Source organism: Gopherus flavomarginatus, chromosome 5, assembly GCF_025201925.1.
Source record: "Gopherus flavomarginatus isolate rGopFla2 chromosome 5, rGopFla2.mat.asm, whole genome shotgun sequence".
NCBI classification, from domain to species: Eukaryota; Metazoa; Chordata; order Testudines; family Testudinidae; genus Gopherus; species Gopherus flavomarginatus.
This window is the reverse complement of record NC_066621.1, coordinates 77,078,756-77,106,220: the sequence shown is the minus strand read 5'-3', so window position 1 is coordinate 77,106,220 and position 27,465 is coordinate 77,078,756. Positions and strand designations below refer to the sequence as shown.

At 43.0% G+C, this 27,465-nt stretch overlaps 1 protein-coding gene and 1 long non-coding RNA gene across 6 annotated transcripts in view; one reads left to right on the top strand and one right to left on the bottom strand.

The window, feature by feature from the left end:
- Nucleotides 1-1,668: 1,668 nt before the first annotated feature.
- Nucleotides 1,669-14,000, bottom strand: LOC127052178 (uncharacterized). Of its 3 annotated transcripts, none has more exons than XR_007774687.1 (4): nucleotides 13,761-14,000; nucleotides 5,775-5,973; nucleotides 4,652-4,824; nucleotides 1,669-4,559 (listed from the first exon to the last, which is right to left on the bottom strand). It is a non-coding gene; the product is annotated as an uncharacterized LOC127052178 (long non-coding RNA). The 3 variants fall into 3 exon arrangements; XR_007774686.1 differs by having other exon boundaries at nucleotides 5,775-5,931; XR_007774688.1 differs by lacking the exon at nucleotides 13,761-14,000 and adding an exon at nucleotides 6,784-7,406 and having other exon boundaries at nucleotides 5,775-5,931.
- FBXO3 (F-box protein 3) overlaps nucleotides 13,991-27,465 on the top strand; it is a 30,612-nt gene continuing 17,137 nt past the window's right edge. Inside the window, exons 1-4 of one of the 3 annotated variants that reach the window (XM_050955404.1) lie at nucleotides 13,991-14,137; nucleotides 17,695-17,784; nucleotides 22,431-22,594; nucleotides 25,625-25,739. In XM_050955404.1, the coding sequence (XP_050811361.1) occupies nucleotides 14,031-14,137; nucleotides 17,695-17,784; nucleotides 22,431-22,594; nucleotides 25,625-25,739 (476 nt within the window). In that variant the 5' untranslated portion in view covers nucleotides 13,991-14,030. Of the gene's footprint in view, nucleotides 14,138-14,581; nucleotides 15,569-17,694; nucleotides 17,785-22,430; nucleotides 22,595-25,624; nucleotides 25,740-27,465 lie in introns of those variants that run through there. The other 2 variants (XR_007774677.1, XM_050955403.1) reach the window with 2 other exon arrangements.

Sequence of the window (27,465 nt, the reverse complement as noted above, 5' to 3'; positions counted from 1 at the left end):
TAACCTTTTTAGAAGGTCTCTTTCTATAAGTTTATGATATATAACTAAACTATTGTTGTATGTAAAGTAAATAAGGTTTTTAAAAGTTTAAGAAGCTTCATTTAAAATTTAAATTAAAATGCAGAGCTCCTTGGTGGCCAGGACCCAGGCAGTGTGAGTGCCACTGAAAATCAGCTCGCGTGCCGCTTTTGGCACGCCTGCCATAGGTTGCCTACCCCTGGCCTACGTCTACACGACAGCCCCACAGTATAGACTAAAGGGGTGTGAACTGCAGAGTGCACTTGCGCGCTGCACTGTAACGCCCACATGTGGACACAGACTAAAAGTCACATAGTCCTGTTTAAAGAGGACTATGTTAATGTGAACTAGCTACCTTTTAGTTTGCACCTAAATTACAGCACATTAATGTGTGCTTCTTTTCACACCTTGTAGTCTGAACTGCAGGGCCCCATGGACATGTAGTTTACAATACCATTGCTACATCTTATATATGCTCAGGAGGTGAGTAAGCAAATAAGCCCGGGGATATCTTCCCTGAAATCCTTGGAGTTAGATGACAGATAAATTTGACCCAGTATGTGTATGAGGAGCATGCTGTTCAGTTGATAAGGGAACTGAGAATGAGCATCAGCATTCACAGTTTGTTTACATCGTAATAACTATTTTGAGTACTACTAGGAAAAGTGGCAGGGTCTGTGTTAGACAGATAAGAGTTTTTACCAGTTTAAACAGAGGTCATATGAGTGCCTCTGGGAACTTCAAGAGGAGCCCTTAGTGGGACTGGATGATTTAGGGGATTGTTAATGGGATCTGGAGCCTTTTAGCTCTATGTCACCTTTTCAAATCCAGCCCAAGTTGTTAGTAACCTGAAGTTTTCACTGTCTGATGACTGTTAGGTGGGCTCAGACTTGTTCCCACTGGACAGGTGTCTGTCTGATGATCCAAAAAATACCATCCCATTTGGGACTAATTGGCACCCTTGTTGAAAACTGCAACAAAGAATAAGTGTCCCTGAAAAGTAAGTTGCAAGTTTGCTCGAACAATTGGTCCTCTTGGGTCAGGGAGGAGCACAACAATGAGACACTGCACCTGTTCCCTGGATAAAAAAGGACTATCATTCTCCAGGACTTTCAATCCAGTACTAAATTCATGCATAAGTCAAGTCTGAGCACTCTCCAAGAGATCAAGAAAATGACACTGCTTTAAGCCTTGCTTTTAATGGGGGCCTTTTACAGTTGACAGATGCTTTTACAGTTGACAGTTGACAGGATGACCATATCATCCTATTAGCACCATAAATCACTCAAAGTGACAAATGCTGTAACTAAAATAATATTAAAAATATTCCTGAGGCTTCATTATTGTTTCCTTGACCCAAACTGAATGTGCAAATAACCTTTTTGTGCAGAATGTCACGTGAAATGTCTTTCACGAATCTTGTCAATGTTCGTCCAATGAAGACAAATATGTTAAAAAAAAAAGATATGTGCATTGCTCTCAGATGAGGCTACTTACTGATTAACCAGTGCTTTGTGGTTTTGTTCAGCATTATTTGGCTAATTAATATGTAAGCTCCTGAATGCAAGGACCCTGTTTTTCTCTGTTTTGTATAGTAGTACACTATGCATGCTCCATAAAAAATAAGTAAACCCTGACTGAGTTATTGGGTTGGTTTTGGTTTTGCATTTAATAATGTTAATATTTACAGTTGTAACAATCTCTTAAATTTTGATTTACATTAAACCTAAGAAAACCAGCTTAAAACTGAACATCCATTAAAACAGTGGTTCTGGTGACCCCTTTCACATAGCAAGCCTGTGAGTAGGACCCCTCCTATACATTTTTATATATTTAACACCATTATAAGTGCTGGATGCAAAGCAGGGTTTGAGGTGGAGGCTGACAGCTTGCAACCCCCCATGTAATAACCTTGCGACCCCCTGAAGGGTCCCAACCCCCAGTTTAAGAACCCGTGCATTAAAACATGGTTGTGATAATAATTTGTGCTCATGTGGAGCCCAGCTTACTACAAAACTAGTTATGACTCACAACACGATCAGACATATGCAAGTGTTCTTAGACTCATTTTGAAGATGACAATCTAAGGTTTGGTAAGGTTAAATGACTTTCCAGAGGTCTCACAGCAGCCTTAACTCTGAGCTGCGCAGCTCAGGACAGAGAAGGGGCAAATTTGGGGCTGGTGCAAAAGCTGGCTTGGCCCTCAGTGTAAGCAGAGCAGTCCCATGAAGCCATTTGGCAGTTCAAAATGGTCTAAAGACTAATTAATATGTAAGCTTCTCTGGCCACAAACCCCCCAGTTCCTATGCTGAGAATGTCTAGACAATACAGTGCTAAAAATTCCAGCAGGCACCAGAGGCTGGTCTATATAGAGCTTGCACCATTGCTACAACCAGTAGAGATAAGCCCTATGTGTATAAGAGAAGTACTGTTCCCAATTCTTGCCTTCTCTGCTGAGACAGACTTCCACTAAAAAACAAAGAGGGTTCATCTTCCTTGAGTAATTTAATACTTCATCACACAGTTTTCCTTTCATTACTGCTGATCTTATATAGAGCCTAAATAGGCTAACTACATTGTCTGAGCTATTTCTCAGATTGAAGATGGTCAGATCACTTCATGTATCTCATGTTTAATCTTGGAAAACTGATAAAGATTTTAATATACTATGTTTCTTTATACTTAATGGAAATCTCATAAAATGGCAAATCAGGGCCCATTTTTACAAGGTGCTGAATGCATCTTTAGACTTCCTGAGTGCCCTAAGAATCATTTCATCAGGCATTCTTCATTTCACAATTAGGGACAAATTAGGGCCCATTTTCTTAGATGACATATTGTGTGTTCACACAAAAGTGCTTCTATTAGTTCACAAATGTTCATACAATTGTGATTGCATTTGCTCTGGACAAGATTAAAGCGCATGTCATCCTTCACTGTGTTTTGCTCTGAATCATTGCAGGAAAAGAGCATACAGCAAGCATTGGTGTAATAGCTGCAATCTTGCAGTTAGTCCTCCCAGTGAAATCCCACAATCCTCCAGCTCACCCATCAGTGACAGCTTTTACACTTTATATGGCCTTGCCAGTATAGCTTATTTCATTAGGGGAACTGGTACAAGCTATACTGGAAAAATAATTATTTTGCTAGTATAAAATGCACCTTCACTAGGAGGGCTTGCCAGTACAGATCTACTGGCTAATCCTTTCTAATGCTGACAGGACCTTGGTGTTGCCATCTCTCACAAATTGACAGAGTAAGGGGATTTTGGTCCCTACTGCAGAAGCTCTTGTTAGAAAACCCAACTGAGCCCAAACTACACAAATGTATATGAAGTACTGCCTCATGGTGTGAAACTCCAAGCTTCTCCACAAACCCCAAAATGCTAAATAATTAATTATGTGCCCCTCCCCCAGCCCCATCTCTGTCCATCCCTAGACTCACACCAATTCTGTGTCCTTTCATTCCCATATTGTTTAATGTTGTGCTCCCAGTCTTGACAACTGCTCTAACCTCCCACTCCATCATTAATTCAGTCCTCACAGACCCACATTTGTGCCTTTGTCCTCCAGCACACCTCTGCTCCTAGAGCTCCAGGAGCTCCTTATCCTCCACCCACCTCCCAGGGCAGGAGGGAGAAGACAGTTTCAGAAGCAGTCCTCTGTGACCACTTCCCAAGCCTGTAGAGATAAAGAAGTGGGGCAGGGGAGGAGGTAGGGTGACCAGATAGCAAGTATGAAAAATCAGGTGGGGGTGGGTGGGGGGTGATAGGAGCCTATTTAAGAAAAAGACTGAAAAATTGGGACTGTCCCTATAAAATTGAGACATCTGGTCACCCTAGGAGGAGCAGACCTATTTTTCATAAGAGGGCAGGGGGAAATGGGAGCTGCTGTTGGGCTTTTTCTGCTCTCCCCTCCCTTACCTCTTGTGAAAATGGCATCCCTGCTCCCTCTCTCCTTCTCCCACCAAAACCTTTTATCAGTTTAAGAGAGGAGGGATAGAGAGCTCAGCCTGCCTCCTGCAGCAGCTCTGATTAGCCACTCTTCCTCAGGAAATGGTGAGGGCAGCTAGTCAGAGGGTTTTTTCCCCTAGACCAGTCTCAAAATCCCATGAAATCTCTTGTCATAATGAGCCTGTTTGCAACAGCGGCCAAAATCATGTTACTGGCAATAACATTACAGGATCTGGCAACAGGGGCTTTGGCCCTGTCCACCCATCCTTTGGCAGAAGTCTGAGAGCAGAGGAGGCGTTACCTGGCTCTGCCTTTCACACAAACCCACAAACCCCAGAACAACAAAGAACGCCAGGCAAATCAAACTTCAGTAATATTTTTAGCACACTTAAACTTTCTTTCTTCTTTTCTTCTTCTCTACCCCCTGCACTCTGCCCCGTGGGGACTCACTTGCAAAACATGTAAGGGACAAAAATCAAAGGTTAGTTAGCAGAAACGCAGACACACTAATACAGGCCTCTCCCTCAAAAGTCTTTACTGGTGTTGCCAATGCAGTCCATAGGCTGTCTCAGTACCACACTACTGCAATCTGAAAAGAAAAAAAGAAAAGGGTTATTACCTGAAGGATATGCTGCATGACTACTCCATCAGCTTGTAATTACTCCAAGTAAATCCACTTACCCAAATGCTCTAACAGCCAATCATCATCTCCTTGTATGTCCTATGACAGAATACATCCTCTGTGGTCTCAACTGCTTTATATGAGGGACAGGGATGGGGGAACTTGCTGGGCTGCAGGGAGGGACCTGGAGGGTTGGTTGTCATCACTGTAACATCACCTGAAATTCCTGCCTCTGGGTCGTAGAGGGAAACACAACAGAGAAGAAAACTATTAGTTCAGCTACAAAACAAATAAATTGTTACACAGTCTCAGGTAACAGGGCCAGGTTCTTTGACTGGCAATACCAGTATCTAATCAGCTGAGGAGAAAATTAACTAAAATCTTCCCACCGCCCGCCAGGTAAAACAGATTAAAACCATAAAACAGGAATGTGGTTCCCAAAGATGGGCCTGAAGCCCAGTCCCCAATACAACCCTTGGCAATTTACACTTCTAACATAACAAACTAAACCAAGGAACCCCAGAACTGTACTGTATCTTGAAGTATGGATCTCGAGTGGGATCAGCTGTGGGTGTTAAGTGACAGTCTCTCCATTGCTTGGATTTGTAGGGACCTGGTTGTGCAACTGTGCACCCAGTGGTTACTGGGGACAGGCAGAGCTCAGGACTTCACTGTGTCAGAACCAGGAATCAGGAGACTGCTGGAGTTGGCAGTCACTGGAACCAGGAAAAAGGTAAGTGGATTCAGGTAGAAGATACCCGGGTTGGTGGGATAGATCAGGTAAGATGGTGAAGGAAGTCCTCAATGCCCACGCAAAGGTGACATTCACTGGCTGCCAAGTTCTAGTCCAGACTGGTTTGATCCAGTCTCCTCAGAGGCAGTTTCTGCGGCAAACCCCACCAAACAAAAAGGTGTGAAAGGGAGTTGTGAACAACCAAAACTGGACTCCATTTTAAAAGATGGATTCCATTGTCCAAAATGCCTTATAACTAATTATTTTAATACAAATACAATAAATTCAAATGTGAACAGTGAAACAGGCATAAGTAAGCATGAATAAATATATAGAGGGAACTACACCCTACAAAATGACCAACAAAAAAGAGAGCAGATAGAATAGCAAGAAAATTAAATTGATAAAATTACTGAATGCATGCATGGACAGGACATCAAGCTTCTTACCTCCTTGAGCTCTTCAGAATAATTTGGGTTTCCAGGCCCAAAGTTGAGGGCTTCAGAGGGAGGTTAGTGACTCTCTGCCATGGCATCTATATTGGAAGCGTGAGATCATACCAGGGCTTATTTCTTGTTCTTTTGAGTGCATGTGTGGATCCTTGTGCTGGACAGAATCATTCATTGGAAGGAACCAAAAATGTGAGAACTGCAAATAATATAGACTACAGATATTATGTCCCAACTCCTGGAAGTTTTTTATAGTGGGGGTGCTGAGAGCCACTGAACCAAATTGTCAACTCTGTATATAATGGAAACCACTTCAAGTCATAAGAACATAAGAATGGCCCTACTGGGTCAGACAAAAGGTCCACCTAGCCCAGTATCCTGTCTTCTGACAGTGGCCAATTCCAGGTATCCCAGAGGGAATGAGCAGAACAGGTAATCATCAAGTGATCCATCCCCTGTTGCTTATTCCCAGCTTCTGGCAAACAAAGGCTAGGGATACCATTCCTGCCCATCCTGGCTAATAGACATTGATGGACTTATCCTCCATAAATTTATCTAGTTCTTTTTTGAATCTTGTTATGATCTTGGCCTTTATAACATCCTCTGGCAAGGAGTTCCATAGATTGACTATGTGCTGTATGAAGAAATACTTCTTTTTATTTGTTTTAAACCTGCTGCCTATTTATTTCATTTGGTGACTCCTAGTTCTTGTGTTATGAGAAGTAGTAAACAACACTTCCTTATCTACTTTCTCTACACTAGTCATGATTTAATAGACCTCAATCATATTTCCCCTTAACCGTCTCTTTTTCAAGCTGAAAAGTCCCAGTCTCATTAATCTCTCCTCATACAGAAGCCATTCCATACCCATTTGTTGCCCTTTTCTGAACCTTTTCCAAGTCCAATATATCTTTTTTTAGAGGGAGTGATCACAGTATTCAAGATGTGGGTGTACCATGGATTTATACATAGGCAACATGACATTATCTGTCCTATTATCTATCCCTACCTTAATTATTCCCAGCATTCTGTTCGCTTTTTTGACTGGCGCTACACGTTGAGTGGATGTTTTAAGAGAACTATTCACGAGTCCAAGATCTCTTTCTTGAGTGGTAACAGCTAATTTAGACCCCATCATTTTATACGTATAGTTGAGATTATGCTTTCCAATATGCATTACTTCACATTTATCAACATTAAACTTCATTTGCCATTTTGTTGCCCAGTCACTCAGTTTTGAGAGATCCTTTTGTAGCTCTTCGCAGTCTGCCTGGGTTTTAACTATCTTTAGTAATTTTGTAAAAACAATGAGGAATACTTGTGGCACCTTATAGATTAACAAATTTATTTGGGCATAAGCTTTTGTGGGCTAAAACCCACATCATCACATGAAGCTTATGTCCAAATAAATTTGTTAGTCTATAAGGTGCCACAAGTACTCCTCGTTGTTTTTGCTGATACAGACTAACATAGCTACCACTTAGTTATTTTGTATCATCTGCAAATTTTGCCACCTCATTGTTTACTCCTTTTTCCATGTCATTTATGAACATGTTGAATAAGACTGATCCCAGAACAGACCCCTGGGGGACACGACTATTTACCTTTCTCCATTCTGAAAATTGACCATTTATTCCTACCCTCATTTCCTATCTTTCAACCAGAAACCAAATCCATGAGAGCACCTTCCCTCTTATCCCGTGGCAGCTTACTTTGCGTAAGAGCCTTTGGTGAGGGACCTTGTCAAAGGCTTTCTGAAAATCTAAGTACAGTATATCCACTGGATCCCCTTGGTCTGAATGCCTGTTGACCCCCTCAAAGAATTCTAGTAGATTGGTAAGGCATGATTTCCCTTTACTAAAACCATGTTGACTCTTCCTCAACAAATTATGTTCATCTATATGTCTGACAATATTGTTCTTTATTATAGTTTCAACCATCTTGCCTGGTACTGAAGTCAGGCTTACATGCCTATAATTGTTGGGATCACCTATGGAGCCCTTTTTAAAAATTGGCATCACATTAGCTATCCTTCAGTCAGCTGGTACAGAAGCTGATTTAAATTTTAGGTTACAGACTACAATAGTCTAGGAGTTCTGTAATTTCACATTTTAGTTCCTTCAGAACTCTTGGGTGAATACCATCTAGTCCTGGTGATTTATTGCTGTTTAATTTATCAATTTGTTCCAAAACCTCCTCTAATGATACCTCAATCTGGGACAGTTCCTCAGATCTGACACCTAAAAAGAATGGCTCAGGTTTGGGAATCTCCCTCATATCCTTAGCTGTGAGACCGATGCAAAGATTTCATTTAGTTTCTCTGCAATGGCCTTATCGTCCATGAGTGCTTCTTTAGCACCTCGACCATCCAGTAGCCCCTCTGGTTGTTTAGCAGGCTTCCTGCTTCTGATGTACTTAAAATTTTTTTTGCTGTTACTTCTTGAGTTTTTGGCTAACTGTTCCTCAAATTCTTTTTTCGCCTTCCTAATTGTATTTTCACACTTCATTTGCCAGTGTTTATGCTCCTTTCTATTTTACTCACTAGGATTTAACTTTCACTTTTTAAAAGATGTCTTTTTGCCTCTCACTGCTTCTTTTACTTTGTTGTTTAGCCCTGGTGGCTCTTTTTTGGTTCTCTTACTATGTTTTTTAATTTGGGGTATACAGGGCCAGCTTTAGCAAGTGCGGGGCCCGATTCCTGGGGGCAGGGCTTGTACTCACCAGGCGGCGCTCCCAGTCTTCGGCAGCACTTCCGATTGCCAGCCAGGGGAGGGGGGGTGAGGGGCTTGCCGCACTCTGGCCAGGGATGTGGGGCCGCTGTGCTCCAGCCGGAGCTTCAGCCGGAGTCGGGGGGCTGTGGAGCTGCCGCACTCCAGCCGGAGCTCCAACCACGGTTGCAGAGCCATGGGGCTGCTGCGCTCCGGCCAGAGCTCCAGCCGGGAGAGCAGGACCACAGGGCTTGCTGCGCTCCAGCCGGCACTCTGGCCGGGGAGCAGGGCTGCCGAAGACCCCAGAGGAGCGGACTGCCACCGGGGTGAGTAAAAAAAAATTAAAAAGGCACCTAAGGCGCGGGGCCCTTTTAGGCACGAGACCTGATTCCGGGGAATTGGGCGAATTGGCCTACATCCGGCCCTGGGAGTATACATTTAAGTTGAGCCTCTGTTATGGTGTCTTTAAAAAGTTTCCACACAGCTTGCAGAGTTTTCACTTTTGGCACTGAACCCTTTAATTTCTAACTAACCTCCTCATTTTTGTGTAGTTTCCCTTTCTGAAATTAAATGCTACAGTGTTGGGCTGCTGTGGTGTTTTTCCTGCCACAGGGATATTAAATTTAATTATATTATGGTCACTATTACCAAGCGGTCCAGCTATATTCACCTCTTGGACCAGATCCTGTGCTCCATTTAGGATTAAACCAATAATTGCCTCTCCTCTGGTGGGTTTCAGGACCAGCTGCTCCAAGAAGCAGTCATTTAAGCTGCAGCACCGCACCCCCCCCTCCCGCACCCCTAGTTCTAGCACCTATGTAGGTTAGGTGCAACAATTCACAACCCTTGTGACACTTTCAGAGAATGCTGTGGATTATGATGCACTAGGTGTTCTGCAAACAGATGGCTAGCGTGGATGCTCACTGTGTTATAGTTTTCTCAAATTCCGTCACACTAGTCCTCTTTTCTCCTTCTGCAAAACTGGCATAATTATATTTATCTACCTCACAGGATAGTTATGAGACTTTATTCGCTGCTTGTAAATGTATCGAGATCCTTGGTTGCATGGGACTATGTAATTAGAAATTTATTATGGTTATTATGACTACAGTATCTAATAGTCACAATGTTTATAAAACTTTGAGAAGGAAATTTGGTTCTTATATAATGTGGAAGATATACACATTTAAAAATTCTAAAAATGTGTTACATTCTTACACAATTTCATCACTTTAATTTAATTTATTTAATTCATGGATTTGTTTCAATTTGGAAGTATACTATCGATTGCTCTTATTATCATTTCAATCCCAGTGGATTCTAATTATTGATAACTGCCCAATGCGACCTACAGATCACATAGCAGATCTAAAAAAGGTTGAAAAATATTCATGTAGTACATTTCTAAAGTGAGTGTGCTAAATATAGGAATAATGCTATGAAGCAATGTCAACAGTTAGGTGCTCTTATTTGGAGCCTGTTCTTGGAGGTGGTGAACACTACACTGGGTCTGATCCTATCCTACCAATATTTATGATTATGCATGCTCACTGACTGGGGTAGTCCAACAGAGATCAATTTATTATACATTTTATTTTTTTGGAGGGCCAGGAGGCTTAATTACCCTGTCCCTTAACAGCAAAACACAATTTAATGTGGAGGAGTAATAATCTGAACGCCAATTATCTGTAAATCCTTGTTATGTGAAATTCTGATGAGTTTTATCCTGAGTACAAAATTAACTTGATTCTCTTCTTGCTCATACCAGGATAAATAGGAGTTATCTCTGTTGAAGTAAATGGGGTTACACCAGTGTAATACAAGTGTAAATGAGAGAAACGTAGCAGCCAAAACAGGGATTTCTGGATATTTGCAGAACTTTTTTCAGTTTTAATTGGATTTCTTTGCCCTGTACTGATTAGCTGTTTGCTCCATCTCTCCCCACACCTCACGGTCTCTTCCACTTCATTGTCATTCCACATCTGCCACTGTTACCCTCTTCTCTCCTGCCCTGTTCCCATCAGCCTTTCCCTTTCCTTGTGTGTGCCTCGTCCCGACTGGCAGGAACCTTTAGCGACCTCATAGTTAATGGGGTACCAACTGGATGGGACTGAGGTGCAAAGAGGGAGGCATGTCTTGACTGGAGGCTCTGCCAGGCAGAGATGCCAAGGGTTGGCTGTCCTTAAGAGTGAAATTTACATCTCTAAAGAGTGAGATTCAAGGCCAAAGTGTGACAGTTTCTGGGAAGTGTGTTAGGTCATTGGTTAAGACAGGGATTTTGGTCTTTGACGACATCCAGTTGCCCAGGTTTTTAATCCAACCCCTCTTAATAGTTTTTAAATATACACTGATTAATATTGCATAAATGTCCTAATTCATACTAAAGTTTAGGGCACATGAGAATTTTATAAGCAATGCAAATCAATGGCTTTCAATTAGGGCTGTTGATTAATTGCAGTTAACTCACATGATTAACTCAAAAAATTAATTGTGATTAAAAATTAATTGTGTTTAATCACACTGTTAAACAATAGAATACCAATTGAAATATAGTAAATATTTTGCATGTTTTTCTACATTTTCAAATATTTTGATTTATATTACAACACAGAATACAAAGTGTATATTGCTCACTTATATTATTATTTTTATTACAAATATTTGCACTGTAAAATCATAAATAGTATTTTTCAATTCACCTTATAGAAGTACTGTAGTGCAATCTCTTGATTGTGAAAGTGTAACTTACAAATGTAGAATTTTTTTTGTTACATAACTGCACTCAAAAACAAAACAATGTAAAACTTTAGATCCTACAAGTCCACTCAGTCCTACTTCTTGTTCAGCCAATAGCTAAGACAAACAAGCTCGTTTACGTTTATGGGAGCAACTGCTGCCTGCTTCTTATTTACAATGTCACCTGAAAGTGAGAACAGGCTTTCACTTGGCACTTTTGTAGCTGGCATTTCAAGCCATTTATGTGCCAGATATGCTAAACATTTGTATGTCTCTTTATGCTTCGGCCACCATTTCAGAGGACATGCTTCCATCCTGATGATGCTATTAAAAAAATAATGTGTTAATTAAACTTGTGACTGAATTCCTTGGGGGAGAATAGTATGTTTCTTGCTCTGTGTTTTACCCACATTTTGCCATATATTTCATGTAATAGCAGTCTCAGATGATGAGCCAGTACATGTTCATTTTAAGAACATTTTCACAGCAGATTTGACGAAACACAAAGAAGGTATCAATGTGAGATTTCTAAAAATAGCTACAGCACTCAACTCAAGGTTTAAGAATCTGAAGTGCAATCCAAAATCTGGGAGGGAACGAGGTGTGGAACATGCTTTCAGAAATCTTAAAAGAGCAACACCCCAATGCGGAAACTACAGAATCCGAACCACCAAAAAAGAAAATCAACCTTCTGCTGGTGGTATCTGACTTGGATGATGAAAATGAACATGCGTCGGTTTGCTCTGCTTTGGATCATTATGGATCATCAGCATGGACACATGTCCTTTGGAATGGTTGGTTGAAGCATGAAGGCACATATGGATCTTTAGCACATCTGGCATGTAAATATCTTGTGACACTGGCTAAAACAGTGCCATGTGAACACCTGTTCTCACTTTCAGGTGATGTAAAGAAGCAGGCAGCATTATCTCCTGCAAATTGTAACCAAACTTGTTTGTCTGAGCAACTGGCTGGACAAGAAATAGGACTGAGTGGACTTGTAGGCTCTAAAGTTTTATATTTTATTTTTGAATGCAGTTTTTTTGTACATAATTCTACATTTGTAAGTTCAACTTTCATGTTCAAGCAATTGCATTACAGTACGTGTACTGGGTGAATTGAAAAATACTATTTCTGTTGTTTTTACAGTGCAAATATTTGTAATAAAAATATAAAGTGAGCACTGTACACTTTGTATTCTGTGTTGTAATTGAAATCAGTATTTGAAAATGTAAAAAACATTCAAAAATATTTAAATAAATGGTATTCTCTTATTGTTTAACAGCGTGATTAATCGCACTTAATTTTTGTTATTGCTTGACAGCCCTAATTTTAATAAAAACTATTATTTACTGTTTTGAACAAAAACCTGAGGCCCAGAATTAATAACCCCTAATTTAGGCACACAGTCAAAGGACAGAACAGGAGAAATATTCAAAAATAAACTTGTTTTTATATAAACCTAACTAAAAAGAAAACTGTTTTATCAACACAATATGTTTATTTTGCATATCACCTTGTCCTAGTGATCACCCACTTGAAAAACACTTTACAGTACGAATATGATTTGGTTTGTATAGTATTACTCATATTAAAAAAAAAAGTCTTGCCTACTAGCAGGACAATGACAGACAAAGAATTGGTCCAGTGTTGTTTAAATTTTGAACTGTATTTTGCAGAACCTGCAAACTTTCAATCAAGTCCTGCTCATTTTTAGGGCAAACTCACCCCTCCCACAGAACTCCCTCTCTCCTTTCACACACTTGTATAACATACAATCCTGTAGTCTCTATGCTTATCACAGTACCCATTACCAAGCTTGGAATGCCTCATGCCCAAGTCCCCAGATGTATTGTTGTGTCTTTCAACCCAAGTAAAAACACTTAAAATCTTTATCTAGTTACTCAAAATGAGTGAGCTAAGCTTAGGCATGTGTCTTGTGAGAGTGAGATTGCATGCTAACCAGTGGCTCTCACAGTCATGCCCAATGAGTGAGACTTGACATGTCTGGCACAGCACCCCACAGACCAGGGCCCACCAGAAGGGCCAACCTCTGGTGCAAGCCAGGTGCTGGAACGAAGGGGTACTGGAGTGTGTGCTGCAGTACCCCCGGCTTGAGGTGGTTTCCAGCATATACGGGGTATACAGTTTGGTTTAATGGTTTTCAGCACCCCTACCATAAAAATTGTTCAGCTAGGGTGACCAGATAACAAGTGTGAAAAATTGGGATAGGAGGTGGGGGATAATAGGCCTCTATATACAGGGCCGGCTTTAGGACGTGCGGGGCCGATTCAAATAGTTTTGACAGGGCCCCGGCAGGGATGACTCACCCAGCAGCGCTCTAGCTCTTCACTGAAGGACCTGCCGCCGAAGACCCAGAGTGCCGCTGGGGGAATAAAAATTAAAAAGGCACCTAAGTCAGGTGCTCTTCTTTAGGGCGCGGGGCCCAATTCAACAGAATCAGCTTAAAGCCGGCCCTGTCTATATAAGAAAAAGGCCCAAATACTGGGACTGTCCCTATAAAATCAGGACATCTTCTCACCCTAGTTCCAGCAGCTCTTAAGCCTGAGCCCAGGCCCTTGGGCCACGTGGGGCCGGATCCCCCTTTGACGTCTCTGCCGAGCCTGCAGTTCCCGCGCTGACCTGCAGGGGTCTCTGCGCTCCAGCATTAGGCGCGGGCCCTTTAAGAGCTTCCTCCTTCCTGCCCGCCCTTCCCCGGCGTCTGATAACAAACCGGCGTGAGGGGCGGGGCTCCGGGGGGGAGGGGCAGCAGCAGGCCCGACCCGGCCCGGCGGGAGGGAGGCCTTTCAAGATGGCGGCGGCCGTAGAGCAGGAGCCGCAACCCCTGAGCCTGGAGCTGCTGCCCACCGACCCGCTGCTGCTCATCCTGAGCTTCTTGGACTACCGGGATCTGCTGAGGTAGGGCGGGACCCCGGGGCTGGGCGCGTCTGCGCTGCGGGCGCTCCCCGCAGCCTGGGGCTCAGACGTTTCTTCGCCGCTACCTGCCCTCCGCTGCGGGACTGGGGCGGCGCCCCTGGCGCGGCGGGTCCCGGGCGCTGATGCGCCCTGGCCGGCAGTAGCGGGCCCGGGGGCGTGGGCAGCCTGCGGGGGCGGGGTGCTCTCTCAGAGCCGGTGCGGCGCATCCCCGAGCAGGCGGACGGGCCCCCAGTAGCGGGGAGGGACGTAGGGTAGCGCAGCCAGTGGATTTCGCGATCCCCACTAATGAAGTGTCAACAGGTGTGTTCCCCGGACGCGCCCCCGCGTGTGTGCGCGCCGCGCCCCTAGTCCCGTCCCGTGCTGTGCTGCTGCGGCGGGACCCGCCCCGTGCCAGGTGCGTCCCCTGGCTGCAGAGCAGCCGCCCGGGGTTGCTGTCCAGCCCTCTGCGCGCCTGTGCTCACACGCTGCTCTCCCGACTCCGGCGTCCCGGGGCGCTGCAGGGAAACGCTTCGTGCACATACAGGCTGGGCAGTGCTGTGAGCCCACTGAATTGGTGTGGCAAAGAGTGTGCAGAGAAGACGGTTCGAGTTTGGGTACAAGGCAGGAAAACTTGAAAATGCTCATGAGAGGAAACTTGACCTATGCGACGTTACTGAAACCTGTACAGTGTTGTAGCTGTGTTGGTCCCAGGCTGTTAGCGAGACAAGGTGGTTGAGGTAATATTTTATTGGACCCATTTCACGCACCTTGTATCTCTAATTACTGACACCTGGTGAGATAACCATGGTATTTGGTTATTTAAATTGCTGATTGTAACCTGTTTTCAGGAGGATAGTGGATAACAAATGGGGGGGATGGCCCTATACTTTAAAGAACCCATTACAGTAACTCCTTCCTTAACATCTTCCTGCTTAACGTTGTTTTGAAGTTACGTCGCTGCTTCATTAGGGAACATACTCATCTAAAGTTATGCAATGCTCCCTTACAATGCCCTTTGGCTGACTTTACGAGGGCACATTGCACAAGTTCCTCTTCTCTGTCTCCTCCTCCTCCCCCTCCCTCCTTCCCTCCCAGTGCTTCCTCCACTGCCAAACAGCTGTTTGGTGGCGCATAGGACTTTCTGGGAGGGAGCGAGCAAGTGGGGAAGCTGCCCCCCCTTCCCTCGGCAAGCAGGGCCACGTGGAACACAGTGGCTTTAGGGACTGCAGGGCCCTGGGCTAAGGGGGCCTTGGTGCCCTGGCCTGCAGTTCTAAAGCCCCTTTTGGAATGTGGCCCTGTGAAAATGGGCAGGAGGACCAGGGGCAGCCACACAGCCAGCAGCTGGAAAGAAGCATCGCTTTCCCCTTCAAAGCTGGCTGGAGAGAAATGGAGAGCCACCTGCACACCCCCTGCACCAAACAGGAGCTGCCCCAGGTAAGTGCTTTGCGCCTCCTGCCTGCCCCAGCCCTGAGCCTCCTCCTGCACCCCCGCCCTGAGCGCCCTCCCACACCCTAACTCCCTCCCAGACCCTGCACCCACAGCCCTGAGCCACAGGGGTAATCCAGGGGCACCTCCCCACCACAGTACAGTACTGTACAGTGTCACTACATGCATCTGATGAAGTCGGTATTCACCCACGAAAGCTCATGCTCCTATATGTCTGTTAGTCTATAAGGTGCCACAGAACTCTTTTCTGCTTGTACAGTATATGATGCCTTTTGTCTGCCCCCCAAAAATTTCATTTACATTAAATCTACATTTACATTATATCTTATGGGGAAAATTGGATTCGTTTAACATCATTTGGCTTAAAATTCCATTTTTCAGGAACATAACTACAGCGTTAAGTGAGGAGTTACTGTACCTGTTTGAGTTATTAATTAACTTTAACTCAGGATCTTGAATGCATATGGATCAATGGAAGGAGTACTGGCTAGTGTTAAAATCACTGAGAAAACAGCATGATTAACTTCTTACACGCATGTCTATAATGTGTGGGAAGAAAAATTGTGGGATTATTGGAAACTTCAATTTGGGAGACGTGTGCTAGAGGTCTTATACTGCCAGTAGTAAAACATAATTAGTTTCTAAAAAGTATAGATAACTTTTGAGGTAACTTTTATTTTGGACATCATTTTGGTGGATAAAGATGACCCCATCACTTGACTGGTTTCAGAGTAGCAGCTGTGTTAGTTTGTATCCACAAAAAGAACAAGACTACTTGTGGCACCTTAGAGACTAACAAATTTATTTCAGCATGAGCTTTCCTGAGCTACAGCTTACTTCTTCACTTGACTGGAAGTTGATACTTCTCTGGGAACTAGTGATCATGACCTGATTCAATATGGATAAACAAAGGATAGGTCTATCCAATAATACACCTCTACCCTGATACAATGCGACCCAGTATAAGACGAATTTGGATATAACGCGGTAAAGAAGCGCTTCTGTGGTGTGGGACTGTGCGTTCTGGCAGATCAAAGCAAGTTCCATATAATGTGGTTTCACCTATAATGCGGTAAGATTTTTTGGCTCCTGAGGACAGTGTTATGTCGGGGTAGAGGTGTATGTATAGTTGGTGCTTCAAAAGGGCTAATTTCCCAAAGCTGAGGAAAGTTCATAACAAAGTACAATTGGGGGGGGCGGTGGGGGGATGACTTAGTGCAAACAGCTCTCTCAGACATTCACACTGTGCTGTTCTTATTTCATGCTGATAGTTACATTATTTCCTGTACTTTAAAAGTACTAAAATATATTAATTTCAATAGGTAGTAATCAACTGACAAGTAGTAAAAAATGTTTCTTCCCTCACTGTACTACCACTGATGGAGCTCCATCTGTAGTGGCAACAATGAAAGCACTAGTGTAGGCTGACTGCCTAGTAGATAAAACTGATTAAAACATTAACAGCTAGCCTATGCTAGCACTGCCACCTCTAATGGAGTGTCACAATGGAAAACTTCTAGTAAAATTCTTCTGTGGAACAGACCTATGTCTTTGCCTATTCTACAAAAATATTTAATTGCCAAGAAAGTTCCCTAATATTCATTCTCTAGGGCTGTGCCTACACTAGCAGATTCTGTTACTGTAATTCACTGGCTTTGTAGCTATAGTGAAGACAATCCTCAGACATATTTGTCGTCATGGAGTGACTCTGGTGGTGTATTATGGTGACTGCCAGTGTAGATGAGACGCAATACTATTTTGTGGCAGGAGGGGGTGCAGGGGTAACCCTCCCACCCCAAATGCCATAAACCATTTTAGAAAACCCTGTTCTTGCTTGGGTATCTAACAGGATTAAAAATGTGGTTCTCTAACATGGTTTATAACATTTATTTTCTTCTTTGCTTATGTGAGTGAGAAAGCCTTGTTACATGTTTTAATGACAATTGTATTACATTTGTTCTCCCTAAAAATAAAGTTAAAACTTGTTAAAATGAATATTAGAGCTATAAAATTTTGTCATATAATCTTAAATATGTTAATAGCTTGACTTGCATTTGTCCTTCCTTATTTTACTACTTTTTGTGATCAGACATAACACTGACTTGTATTTATAGCTGCTGCTATGTAAGTCGAAGATTAAACCAGCTATCAAGTCATGATCCATTGTGGAAAAGACACTGCAAGAAATACTGGCTTTTATCTGAGTAAGTATGGGTTTTCTTATCTTTTTTTAAAAAAAAAAATTAGTTTGCAGCAGTTTTTTAACAAGCTCATTTGGTTAACAGCACTGTTTTTGCATAGGATCTTTCAGAATAACATTGCAAAATGCTTCATAGCCTCTCGTGGTCTCTAAGTAATGCTTTGTAGATCCAATATTAACAGAAATTTTGAGATCAGCTGTACTTTGATATCAACTGAACAAAGTTAATGTTAGCTCTCGAAGATACTCCTAGAGATTTGTTTAATATTGTTACTTCTGTTACATGGTGGATTTAGCCTCTTCTGTAGGAATGGAGATGGATTCAGGGAGCAGTTCAGGTAATTTTTACACAGTGCCACAATTTTGTGTGGTGCTTCTCAGACAGATGATGATTAAGGCAATGTTTTAGGCGCTGTGTGTGTGTGGGGGGGCGTTCAGGGGTGCTGGGGGAGATGACCCAGGAGCCCTGCTGATGCTGGGGGCGGGGATTCCTACCAGCTCCATCCCTGCAGCTCCTAGGTGGCAGAGGCAGGGGCCAGGGCAGGACAGCTCCCAGGGGGAGCTGTAGGGGTGGGGCCTGCAGGTGTGGACAGTGTGGCGATCCCTCTGCCATCTAGGAGCTGTAGGGGTGCCCCCCCCACCCCAGGTAAGCGCACGTCTGCACCTCCCAAACCCCTACCCCCAGCCCTGAGACTCCCCCCACACACCCAAACTGCTGCTGCAGACCCAGGGGCTGCCTGGCTTGAGCAGCCCCTGGGCCAGCAGCAGCCGCTGCAGAAGTCATGGAATCCGTGACTTTTGTGACAGACTCACCGCCTTAATGATGATGTCCCTATTCCAAAGAACTTACCAACTAAGACCATGATCCTGCAAATGCTTTGCATGGATGATATTCCATTGACTTAATTGAAGTGCTACACAGATACAGAGGTTGGAGACTCTAATGAGATTAGGACCTAAATGTAGGCAAAACTCAGCAAATGAGAACACATAGTGAGTGAACATGAGGAATGGAGGGCACATAAAATTACAGTTACTGTCACTTTACTTGCAATCTCTGAAAATAAAATGGCTGTGAATACTTCCATTTTGCAAATGGATATTGTATTCTATTTACATGTTCTCATTCAAACTAAATCGGTAAACGCAAAAGCGTTTCCTAACTTTTACATGCTTTGTAGTATTTGGAAATGGCCTTCCCTCTAAAATATAACTAACCTGTTATTTCTGCATCCGAAAGCTGCATGAGAGACAAGAAACTGCTCATTTTGAATAGAACAGCCTAAAAGCAACTTAGTGGAAATATACAAAATGGAGAATTCTGTTTCCCTTCATGCATACCCAGTCTTGCCAGTCCTCCCCCTCAGCTTCTACCAAGATGGCATCTGTAACACTATACCCATATTCATCATGGGGGGTACAATTATGATATAATAATGATGCAATTTGTACAAGATGTCGTGAGGTGTCCTTGGAAAAGTTATGATTTGCTGAATACAATTATCCTATTTGTATGTGTGTATCATTTTTGTATATGAAGTTATGAATATTTACTATGTATCTGTATTTCAAATGTAGTTACACTAGGGTGACACCCACTAGGCGAGATGTTCCAGTCTAGATACCCTGAATGGGCCCTTCACAACCAGCTAATGGGCTATTAGGAAAAACAGTAGGTCTTAAGCGAAGCTTATCCCCCACCTGGTGAGCCTTCCTGAGAATGCTGCAGACAGTCTGTAATTAATGGCTGCTGTGACTCAGAAGGGCATGCAAAGGCATGTGACCAGACCACAAGACACTATTCTCCATTTTGGGTACCTGTATTTTACCACAAGCTGGGCTGGGAACTGATTTTGAAACACTGGATTCCCACCATGTGGAAAAACTTGGAAAATAAAAGACTTGAGAAGCCCAAGCCGCAAACAAGTGCAGCTTGTGCCTTGAGAATCTGCAGGCCTGCCTGTATCATCAGAGTGAAAAATTGCTGATTCATATCCAGTCTTTCTAGTATCTTAGGCTTAGTTTGCGACTTTGTTTATTAGGTAATTCACTTTGATCTGTTCGCTATTACACCTCTACCCTGATATAAAACTGTCCTCGTGAGCCAAAAAATCTTACCACATTATAGGTGAAACCATGTTATATCGAACTTGCTTTAATCCACCGGAGTGTGCAGGCCCGCCCCCCTGGAGCACTTCTATAACACGAATTCGGATATAATGCAGTAAATCAATTCACATTATATCAGGGTAGCGGTGTACTTATAGTCACTTAAAATATATCTTCTTATAGTTAATAAACTTGTTTTATATTTTAATCTAAACCAGTGTGCCTTTAAGTGCAGTGTTTGGTGAAAAATCTCAACTTGATTAACACAAGCTTGTTGCATTTTCCTCTCCACACTGGGGGAAGGGTGAACCCGGTAATAAATTCATGTTGGCCAGAGTTTTGACCAGGGAAGGGGGGTACAGCTCTGGAGTCCTAGGCTGGGAAGCTGGGGTTATTTTGGCGGTAGCCTCTCTATTGTTGGTTCATGCTGTGGCTGGTCAGCCTGCAAGTTGCTGCTGCTGCTGGGTGTGTCCCTGCTTGTGTGAATGCTCGTGGGAGTGTAGGACTGAGAGCGGTCTACAGTTTGTCACAGCAGGACCGGGTGAGAAGGAGCCCAGGCTGGTGAGTCAGAGGGCTCAGTGGAACCCCAGTGCCAGGTGGCATCCTAGGGGGATCCTGTCACAGCATCCTTTTGACTAAGAACTCTCTTAAGAAAGCTAACTACTTTTGCTCCTCAGTTGATCAGTCAACAGTTTCAGCCAGAGGCGGATTAAGATTTATTGGGGCCCTGGGCACAAAGAACATTTGGGCTCCCAACACCCTGGGAGGCCAAAGAGGCTGGAACCAGAGAGGACCAATGTGGCCATGGCCCTCCCCCCCCTTTTAAATGTGGGAGGGCCATGCCTGCCCACTTTTTAACATGGGTGTAGCACAGCCCCTGCCATGCCTGCCTGAGGCTACATCACAGCAAGGGAGCTGATAAAGTGATAATCATTTCCCCAACTATAAAGCACAGCCTCTGCTAGTGGTGCCAACCTCTTCCTGGTTGGAGGCTAAGATTGGCCTTAGCTCCCACTCACCATGGGGCCCTGCTCCTCCTCTTCCCCCTCCGAGGCCCTGCCCCCGGCCAGGCCTGAAACCAGAACGTGGCAGTGGTAAGAACCACCTAGGGAGCCCAGGCCACTGTGGGGAGCCCTGGACCCTCCACCTACCCTGGGTGGTGCACCCTGGGGTGTGGGTACCTGGGCCAGGGGCTGCTCTTGCCACCCTGACCCTCCACTCAGGGCGGGTAGAGGGTCTGAGGCTCCCCACAGCAGCTCAGGCTTCCTGGATAGTTCTTACCACAGCCCAGCTCCAGCATTTGGCCTGATCAGGAGGCAGGGCCACAATTCCAGCACCTGTGTTGTCATGTGGACCCCCCCCCCCCCCACACACACACTTTTACACAGGTTCCAGTGCTGCTACAGGGGCCCCCAAATTGCCCGGGGCCTCTGGGCATGGGTGCCTTGGACTGTGTTAATCTGCCACTGGTTCCAGCCCTCTAGCAGCTCAGGAACACTCAGTCCTGGTAGAACTTTCAACCTTTCAGCGTTAGTGGATGGGCCATATCATTGTATCTGAGCCTCCTAAATGGCAGTGCCTGGCATGCTAGTCTGGTCTTCAACTTCTGTCCTTGTATAAAAAGGCCTAAGGAGATAATTGTTTTGGGAGTTCATTTTCAGTGTTACTTACTTTGAGTGGTTGTTCTTTAAGTCTGATTGATTTTTATGGGAACTATTTTGAAAACTTTAAATAAGGCCACATGCTTTCCCTAACTATGCTCCCACCACCTTTTCCTCACTCAGCTCTTTCAAAGACTTCTTCTCTTTTATGATGTATACAAGAATGAATTGATAACAATTTAATAAACCTTCCAAGTTATTACCCTCTCTGTTTGTTTGTCTTAATGTGTCCTGTCTTCTCTGTATCTGTTTTTTAGATTGTGAACTCTCTCTGAATGCTGAGTTTCTTTGTGACTTAAATGCTGAAATGTTCATTGCTGTTCTACAAATGAGTAAAAGCTGAATCCCCTGCTATTTGTCTCAATTTATAATGGGCGTTTGTTTCTTTTTATTGCAGGAGGTGCTCTTTGGAAAATAAAATCTCATCTACACATGAAATCTTTATTTTAATTGTCACCTCTATGTTTTGTGACCTGGTTTCTGGTCCTGTAGTCCTTATTTAGGCAAAATTGAGAAAGGACAGCAGGATTGGACTTTTTTTTTTTTTTTTAACTTAAATGCCTTCTGCACATGCAAGTTAAATTGATCTGATTTAGTTTTCTACAAGTTCCTGAGTTTAATAATGGCCCATAGTCCTCTAAAGAAAAGATGACTGGCTGAAATGTAGTTACTTGCAAAGGAAATTAAAAATTTGAATAGTTCCATGAATTAGTTGAACATCTGTACCTTCACAGGGCTGAAATGTATCTATGTACACTATTATAACATAATGTTATAATTTGACTTAGCAGAACCCTAACTGCCTAAGCAATAACTTATTGTTTTTAAAATGAATTTGTTAGACTAGAAACTTATCATATTTTTATTCTTGTCTATTCAGGGCAGAGAAGACTCGGAGAAAGCAGAGCTGGAAGGCTATCTTCTTAAGTATTTACTCTGATTTAGGAAGGTATATTCAATATTATGCTACACTTAAAAAAGCATGGGATGATATAGAGAGATACTTGGGACAGCGGTGTCCCCGGATGATTGGTTCTTTGAAAGGTATTGTATAAACATTATTTTTGTTTTTAAAGCCAAGATATATTTGTATAGTTATAAAGTTTTACATCCACTGCATAATCTAGGTGCCCTACATAAGCAAAAGTACCAACTTTTATTAAACTGAACTCCAAAAAAGATTATCCCCAATCTTAGACATGGTCCTATCCTTCCCTCTGTTCCTCACTGATTTCCCAAACTTCTTGGACAAGTCTGAGAGAACATGTGGGCCCATTTCCTGCCCTGAAGGCCTTCAAATCCAGGGTCAAGTGAACCAAGACGTGAAGCAAGGTCCAAAGTTGAGCCCCTCCACAAGAGTGATTTGCTGCTAGCCTCTTCTCTATTAAATTGGCATAAGTGTTTTAAGAATTATCACGGGGAGGGGTGGAGGAGGAGAATAAGGGGGTTGATTTTTCAAGTAGTCAGGCCCACTAAGTGTCATTGGTAAAACAAACATCGTAAATTCAGCTAGGAAACTGTTGGTAGACTGCACAGATTCCAGAGCAGTGGCAAAACCTGGCTGCTTCCTCTGTGCCTTCCTCAACACCCAATTGGCACTTCTGTTCATACACTCCTGCAGACCCCTCACTGTGCTCTCTGTAGCACTCTTAACTTGGGGAGGACTTGTAACCGGGTAGCCGAGATCAGGTTTTAAAAAGGCTGAGATGGGGTGAGGTATTATAATTTCCCTGAGTGAATCCTTAGGGCAGGGATCAAAAGGGCCTAAGTTAAGGTTGCCTGGCTACTGTGTGGGAAGTGTTACTCTGCATTTTGTGTTTTTCTAATATTTGTATCTTGATTTTTCTATGTAAATATTCTTAACTCTACGTCTTTGTTTTGGAATGTTTGAATTTTAGGAATCTAGGCTGAGATCTTCAAAGGCACCTAAAGGAACTTGGCTGCCTAACTCTCTTAGGCTCCTTTGACAATCGCAACAAACTCATATTCCAGAACAGGGGTCCCCAGTGCAGTGCCCAGGGGGCGCTATGGCACCTGCTGGGGTGTCTAAGTGCGCCCACTTAGTGGCCGGCGGACGAGCATCTGCCAAAATGCCGTCGACAAGCCGCATCATCCAGAGGCGTCACCTCCAAAATGCTGCTGATTTTCGGCGGCGGCAACGCCTCTGGATGACACTGTTTGTCGGCCGTATTTTGACAGCGACACCTATCGACGTTGCCACTTGTTGACGGCATTTTGGCGGATGCTCATCCACCGCCACGGTCCTTGGGCTCGTCGTCTGGCACCCACCAGATGAAAAAGGTTGAGGACTACTGTTCTAGAAGGACATGAAGAGCTCAGGGTAGTGTAGAGGAAAGGACAGTCAGATGGCTAGGCTGCTAGTCTGAGACAACCTGGGCTCAATTCTCTACTATGCCACACGCTGCCTCTGTGACAAGTCACTTAATGTGTCTTTGTGACATTTCCCCATCTATAAAATGGGGATAATAGCACTTCCTACTTCAGAGGTGTTGAGTATAAGTACATTAAAGATCAAGGAACTTGCATACTGCAGTAATAGGCGCCACATTAGTACCTAAAATAGGGTTGAGGTCTTGCAACCTTAACACCATGTTAACTACTTTTTGTTGTTTGTGGATTTTCTTGTATCTGGCTAGTCTTTCACAACTAGGTGTCTGGTTCAAATCCCTCCCTGGTCACTACATTCACCAGTAGTAAATACTGTCTTGTGGCTGTTGGCCTATGTTAAACGTGGTGTGTGTTTGTCTAAGCCCATTTTCCAGAGGATGAATGTCCAGGTTGCACAAAGCACTATATTAATTGGTAGCCTCAGCAAAGCGGCCAAAGATTGAATTATTGTGAAAACTTAACTGCCTTCTTATTGAATAAGAGATGCCATACAGTGAGGAAACTTACATTGCTTTTGCCTGTACTGCACCTATCCTGTAACTAAATAGGGATATCGTTTTGATGGCTGTCAGGGTGTCATAATAGTGTGATTGTACTATTTAATATTTTCATTTCAAGACTTGGATAATAGAGTTGAGAGTTCGCTAATAAAACTTACGCATGATACCAAGTATGTGGGGTTACAAGTGCTTTGGAGAGCAGGATTAGATTCAAAACAGCCTTGACAAATTAAAGAATTGATCTGAAATCAACTAGATGAAATTCTGTAAAGAGAAGTGAGAAGTAGTACACTTAAGAAGGAAAATGCACAGTTGCAAAGTGGGAAGTAAATGGTTGGGTGATAGTACTGATGAAAAGGATCTGGGGGGTTCCTAATGAGTCACAACTGAATGAATCAACAATGTGATGCAGTTGTGAAAAGGCAAATATTCTGGGGTATGAGATGTCATATGTAAGACACAGGAGGTAACTGTCTTGTTCTACTCAGCACTGGTGAGTCCCTAGCTAGAGTACTATGTCGACTTCTGTATGGCACACTTCAGGAGAGATGTGGACATGTTGGAGAGAATCCAGAGGAGAGCAGTAAAACTGATAAAAGGTGTAGAGAACCTGATCTTTAAGGAAAGGTTAAAAACTGAGCATGGTTAGTCTAAGAAAAAAAGACTGAGGGAGGACCTGATTAACAGTCTTCAAACATATTAAGGACTGTTATCAAGAGGATCGTGATCAGTAGTTCTTCTTGTCCACTGAAGGTAGAAGTAGTAGTAATGGGCTCAATCTGCAGTGAGAGAAATTTAGATTAGATATTAGGAAAAACTTTCTAGTTTTTCATTTGCGGATGCCATTATAGCATAGCTGAAAAACTTAAACATTTAGTTAGGCCAAATTCAGCTCTGACTTACAGCAATGCAGCTCCAGTGAAATGATTTAGGTTGCATTGAAGCCAAAGGGGTTGCAAGTGTGTAAATAAAAGCAACATTTGTTTCTAGTTGTCTTAAGAGAGCTACCAGTTTTTATCAGGCATTATCCAATTGGATTTTAAGAGGGTTTACACAAAGTAAAGTACTTTAGGCAGGACCCAATTTATTGAGAATCTCTGAAGCAATAGTTTTCTCTTACCTGAAGATGCCACCTAAAAAAAATCTGTTTTTAATGTGTTTGCAGATAGTGTGCAGGAGGAAGACCTAGATGCTGTGGAAGCACAAATAGGTTGCAAACTCCCTGATGATTATCGGTGTTCATTTCGTATTCATAATGGACAGAAACTAGTTGTTCCTGGGTAAGGAGTTAAACCTACTATCGGTTCTGTTGTTTAATTATTTCTTTTTCTTCATGGTGGCCAGTTCAGTTAAACTGACATATGGAGTGAGGATTGCAGTGCCTGCTGAGCAGGTTATGCAAAATATTATATACAGAATAGAAGTTAGCTATTGTGTTCTTTGGGTGAAATCTTCACAAGAACTTATGTCGCACTGTCAGCTGTGCCTTAGCAGTGGGACCTAGGTATCTAAGTTCCTTTGCAATGGAGCTAGGATCCTAAATGCCCAAGTCACTTTTGAAAATGGGACTTCAATGCTTTGGAAAGTTTTACCCTTCATAATTAACAAAATTTTAGCCGTGGATATTTGTGGCCCTCAATTATATCAATATTTACAGAGTTACTCTGGATTCTCTGTGTTTTAATTGAGAGCAGAATTAGCCTATTTTGTACAAGAATTTGCAGAATAAATGGTATAAAATGGTCAGGGAACTAATTTCCAGACCTGGCAATACAAGAATAGTCTTAAGTGTGGAGGTGGAACTACCAGAAAAGTAGAAGAATAGAATAGAAATTTTGCATCCTACAAAATATCATTTTTAAATTTTTTTCCATATTACTGAAAAGATGAAGTCTCCCTGAAATGTAAAACTGACAATTCTTGATATCTTAAACAAGTGACTAAACATGGTTGCGTATTGTGCACCTTCAAGCCTCGCATGTTTAGCACACTGGACTGTATTTGAGGGAAAGTGACATGAGTGGTGGAAATACTGCCAAGAATGGTATGTTGATGAGAAAAGATGGGGGTCTGAGGGAGGTGTGTGTGTGTGCGCGTGTGTTTAGTTGGCTTTTGCATGTTTATGGCACCTCTAACTTCTCACTGGGTGGCAGCTTGAGCCTTTTTTGGTGTCTTTTCCCTCCAACCCCAGCCCCAGGTGTGTAAGAAGTAACCAGTTCTGCATATTCATGAGGATGACTTGAACCGTTTACAAGTAGGTATTCTAGAAGAGATTTTCGAAAGGGAATTAGGCAATGGGAGTGACATGCCTTGTTCCCCTTTGAAAATCTCCCCTCTGTGGGCAAATCAGTGATTTAACAAAAGCCAAGTATCAAGGATTGATGTAATGGAACTGGTTAGGAAATGGTAAAAACTTCTGGAAATGCTGTCCTAGTATGACCCTCGAGCTATTAAATCCTGGCTTAATATTACTAATGTATCCAAACTGCACATTTTATGAGAAAATAGTGAAAGACATAAAACAGCTTCTTGAAGGATCTGGTCAGTGTTGCTCTTGACACTTCAGAAATTTCCAAAGCTGTTTACCTGCCACATAAGAGTGTAGTCATGCTTAAGCAATGCTTTGGAGTAACTAGGGCTGGATGCTAAGACAGTTCACGTTTTTATCCTATTAACCTTTCCCTACTTCTTTTTTTTTTTTTTAAAGCAAGCTAAAAGTGTGAAATCTCTCTCTTGACTTTTTTGTTTTATTCTTAGCTCGAATACTGATACCTTGAACTAGGCACTGTGTGATTCTCTCTCCTTTCCACTTCACCAGTTGCCAGTTATATTGCATTAGAACTAAAGCTCTTTCCAATGTCTTCCAACAAACATGTCTCTCACCAGCCCATCTGTATTGGAAATATTTGTACGTATAGAGAGCTACTGAAGAATGTCCATCAAATTGTGCCAGAAAACAATGAGAGTGCTGTAATCTGCAAAATGTTGTGGTGTTTAACGCTACAT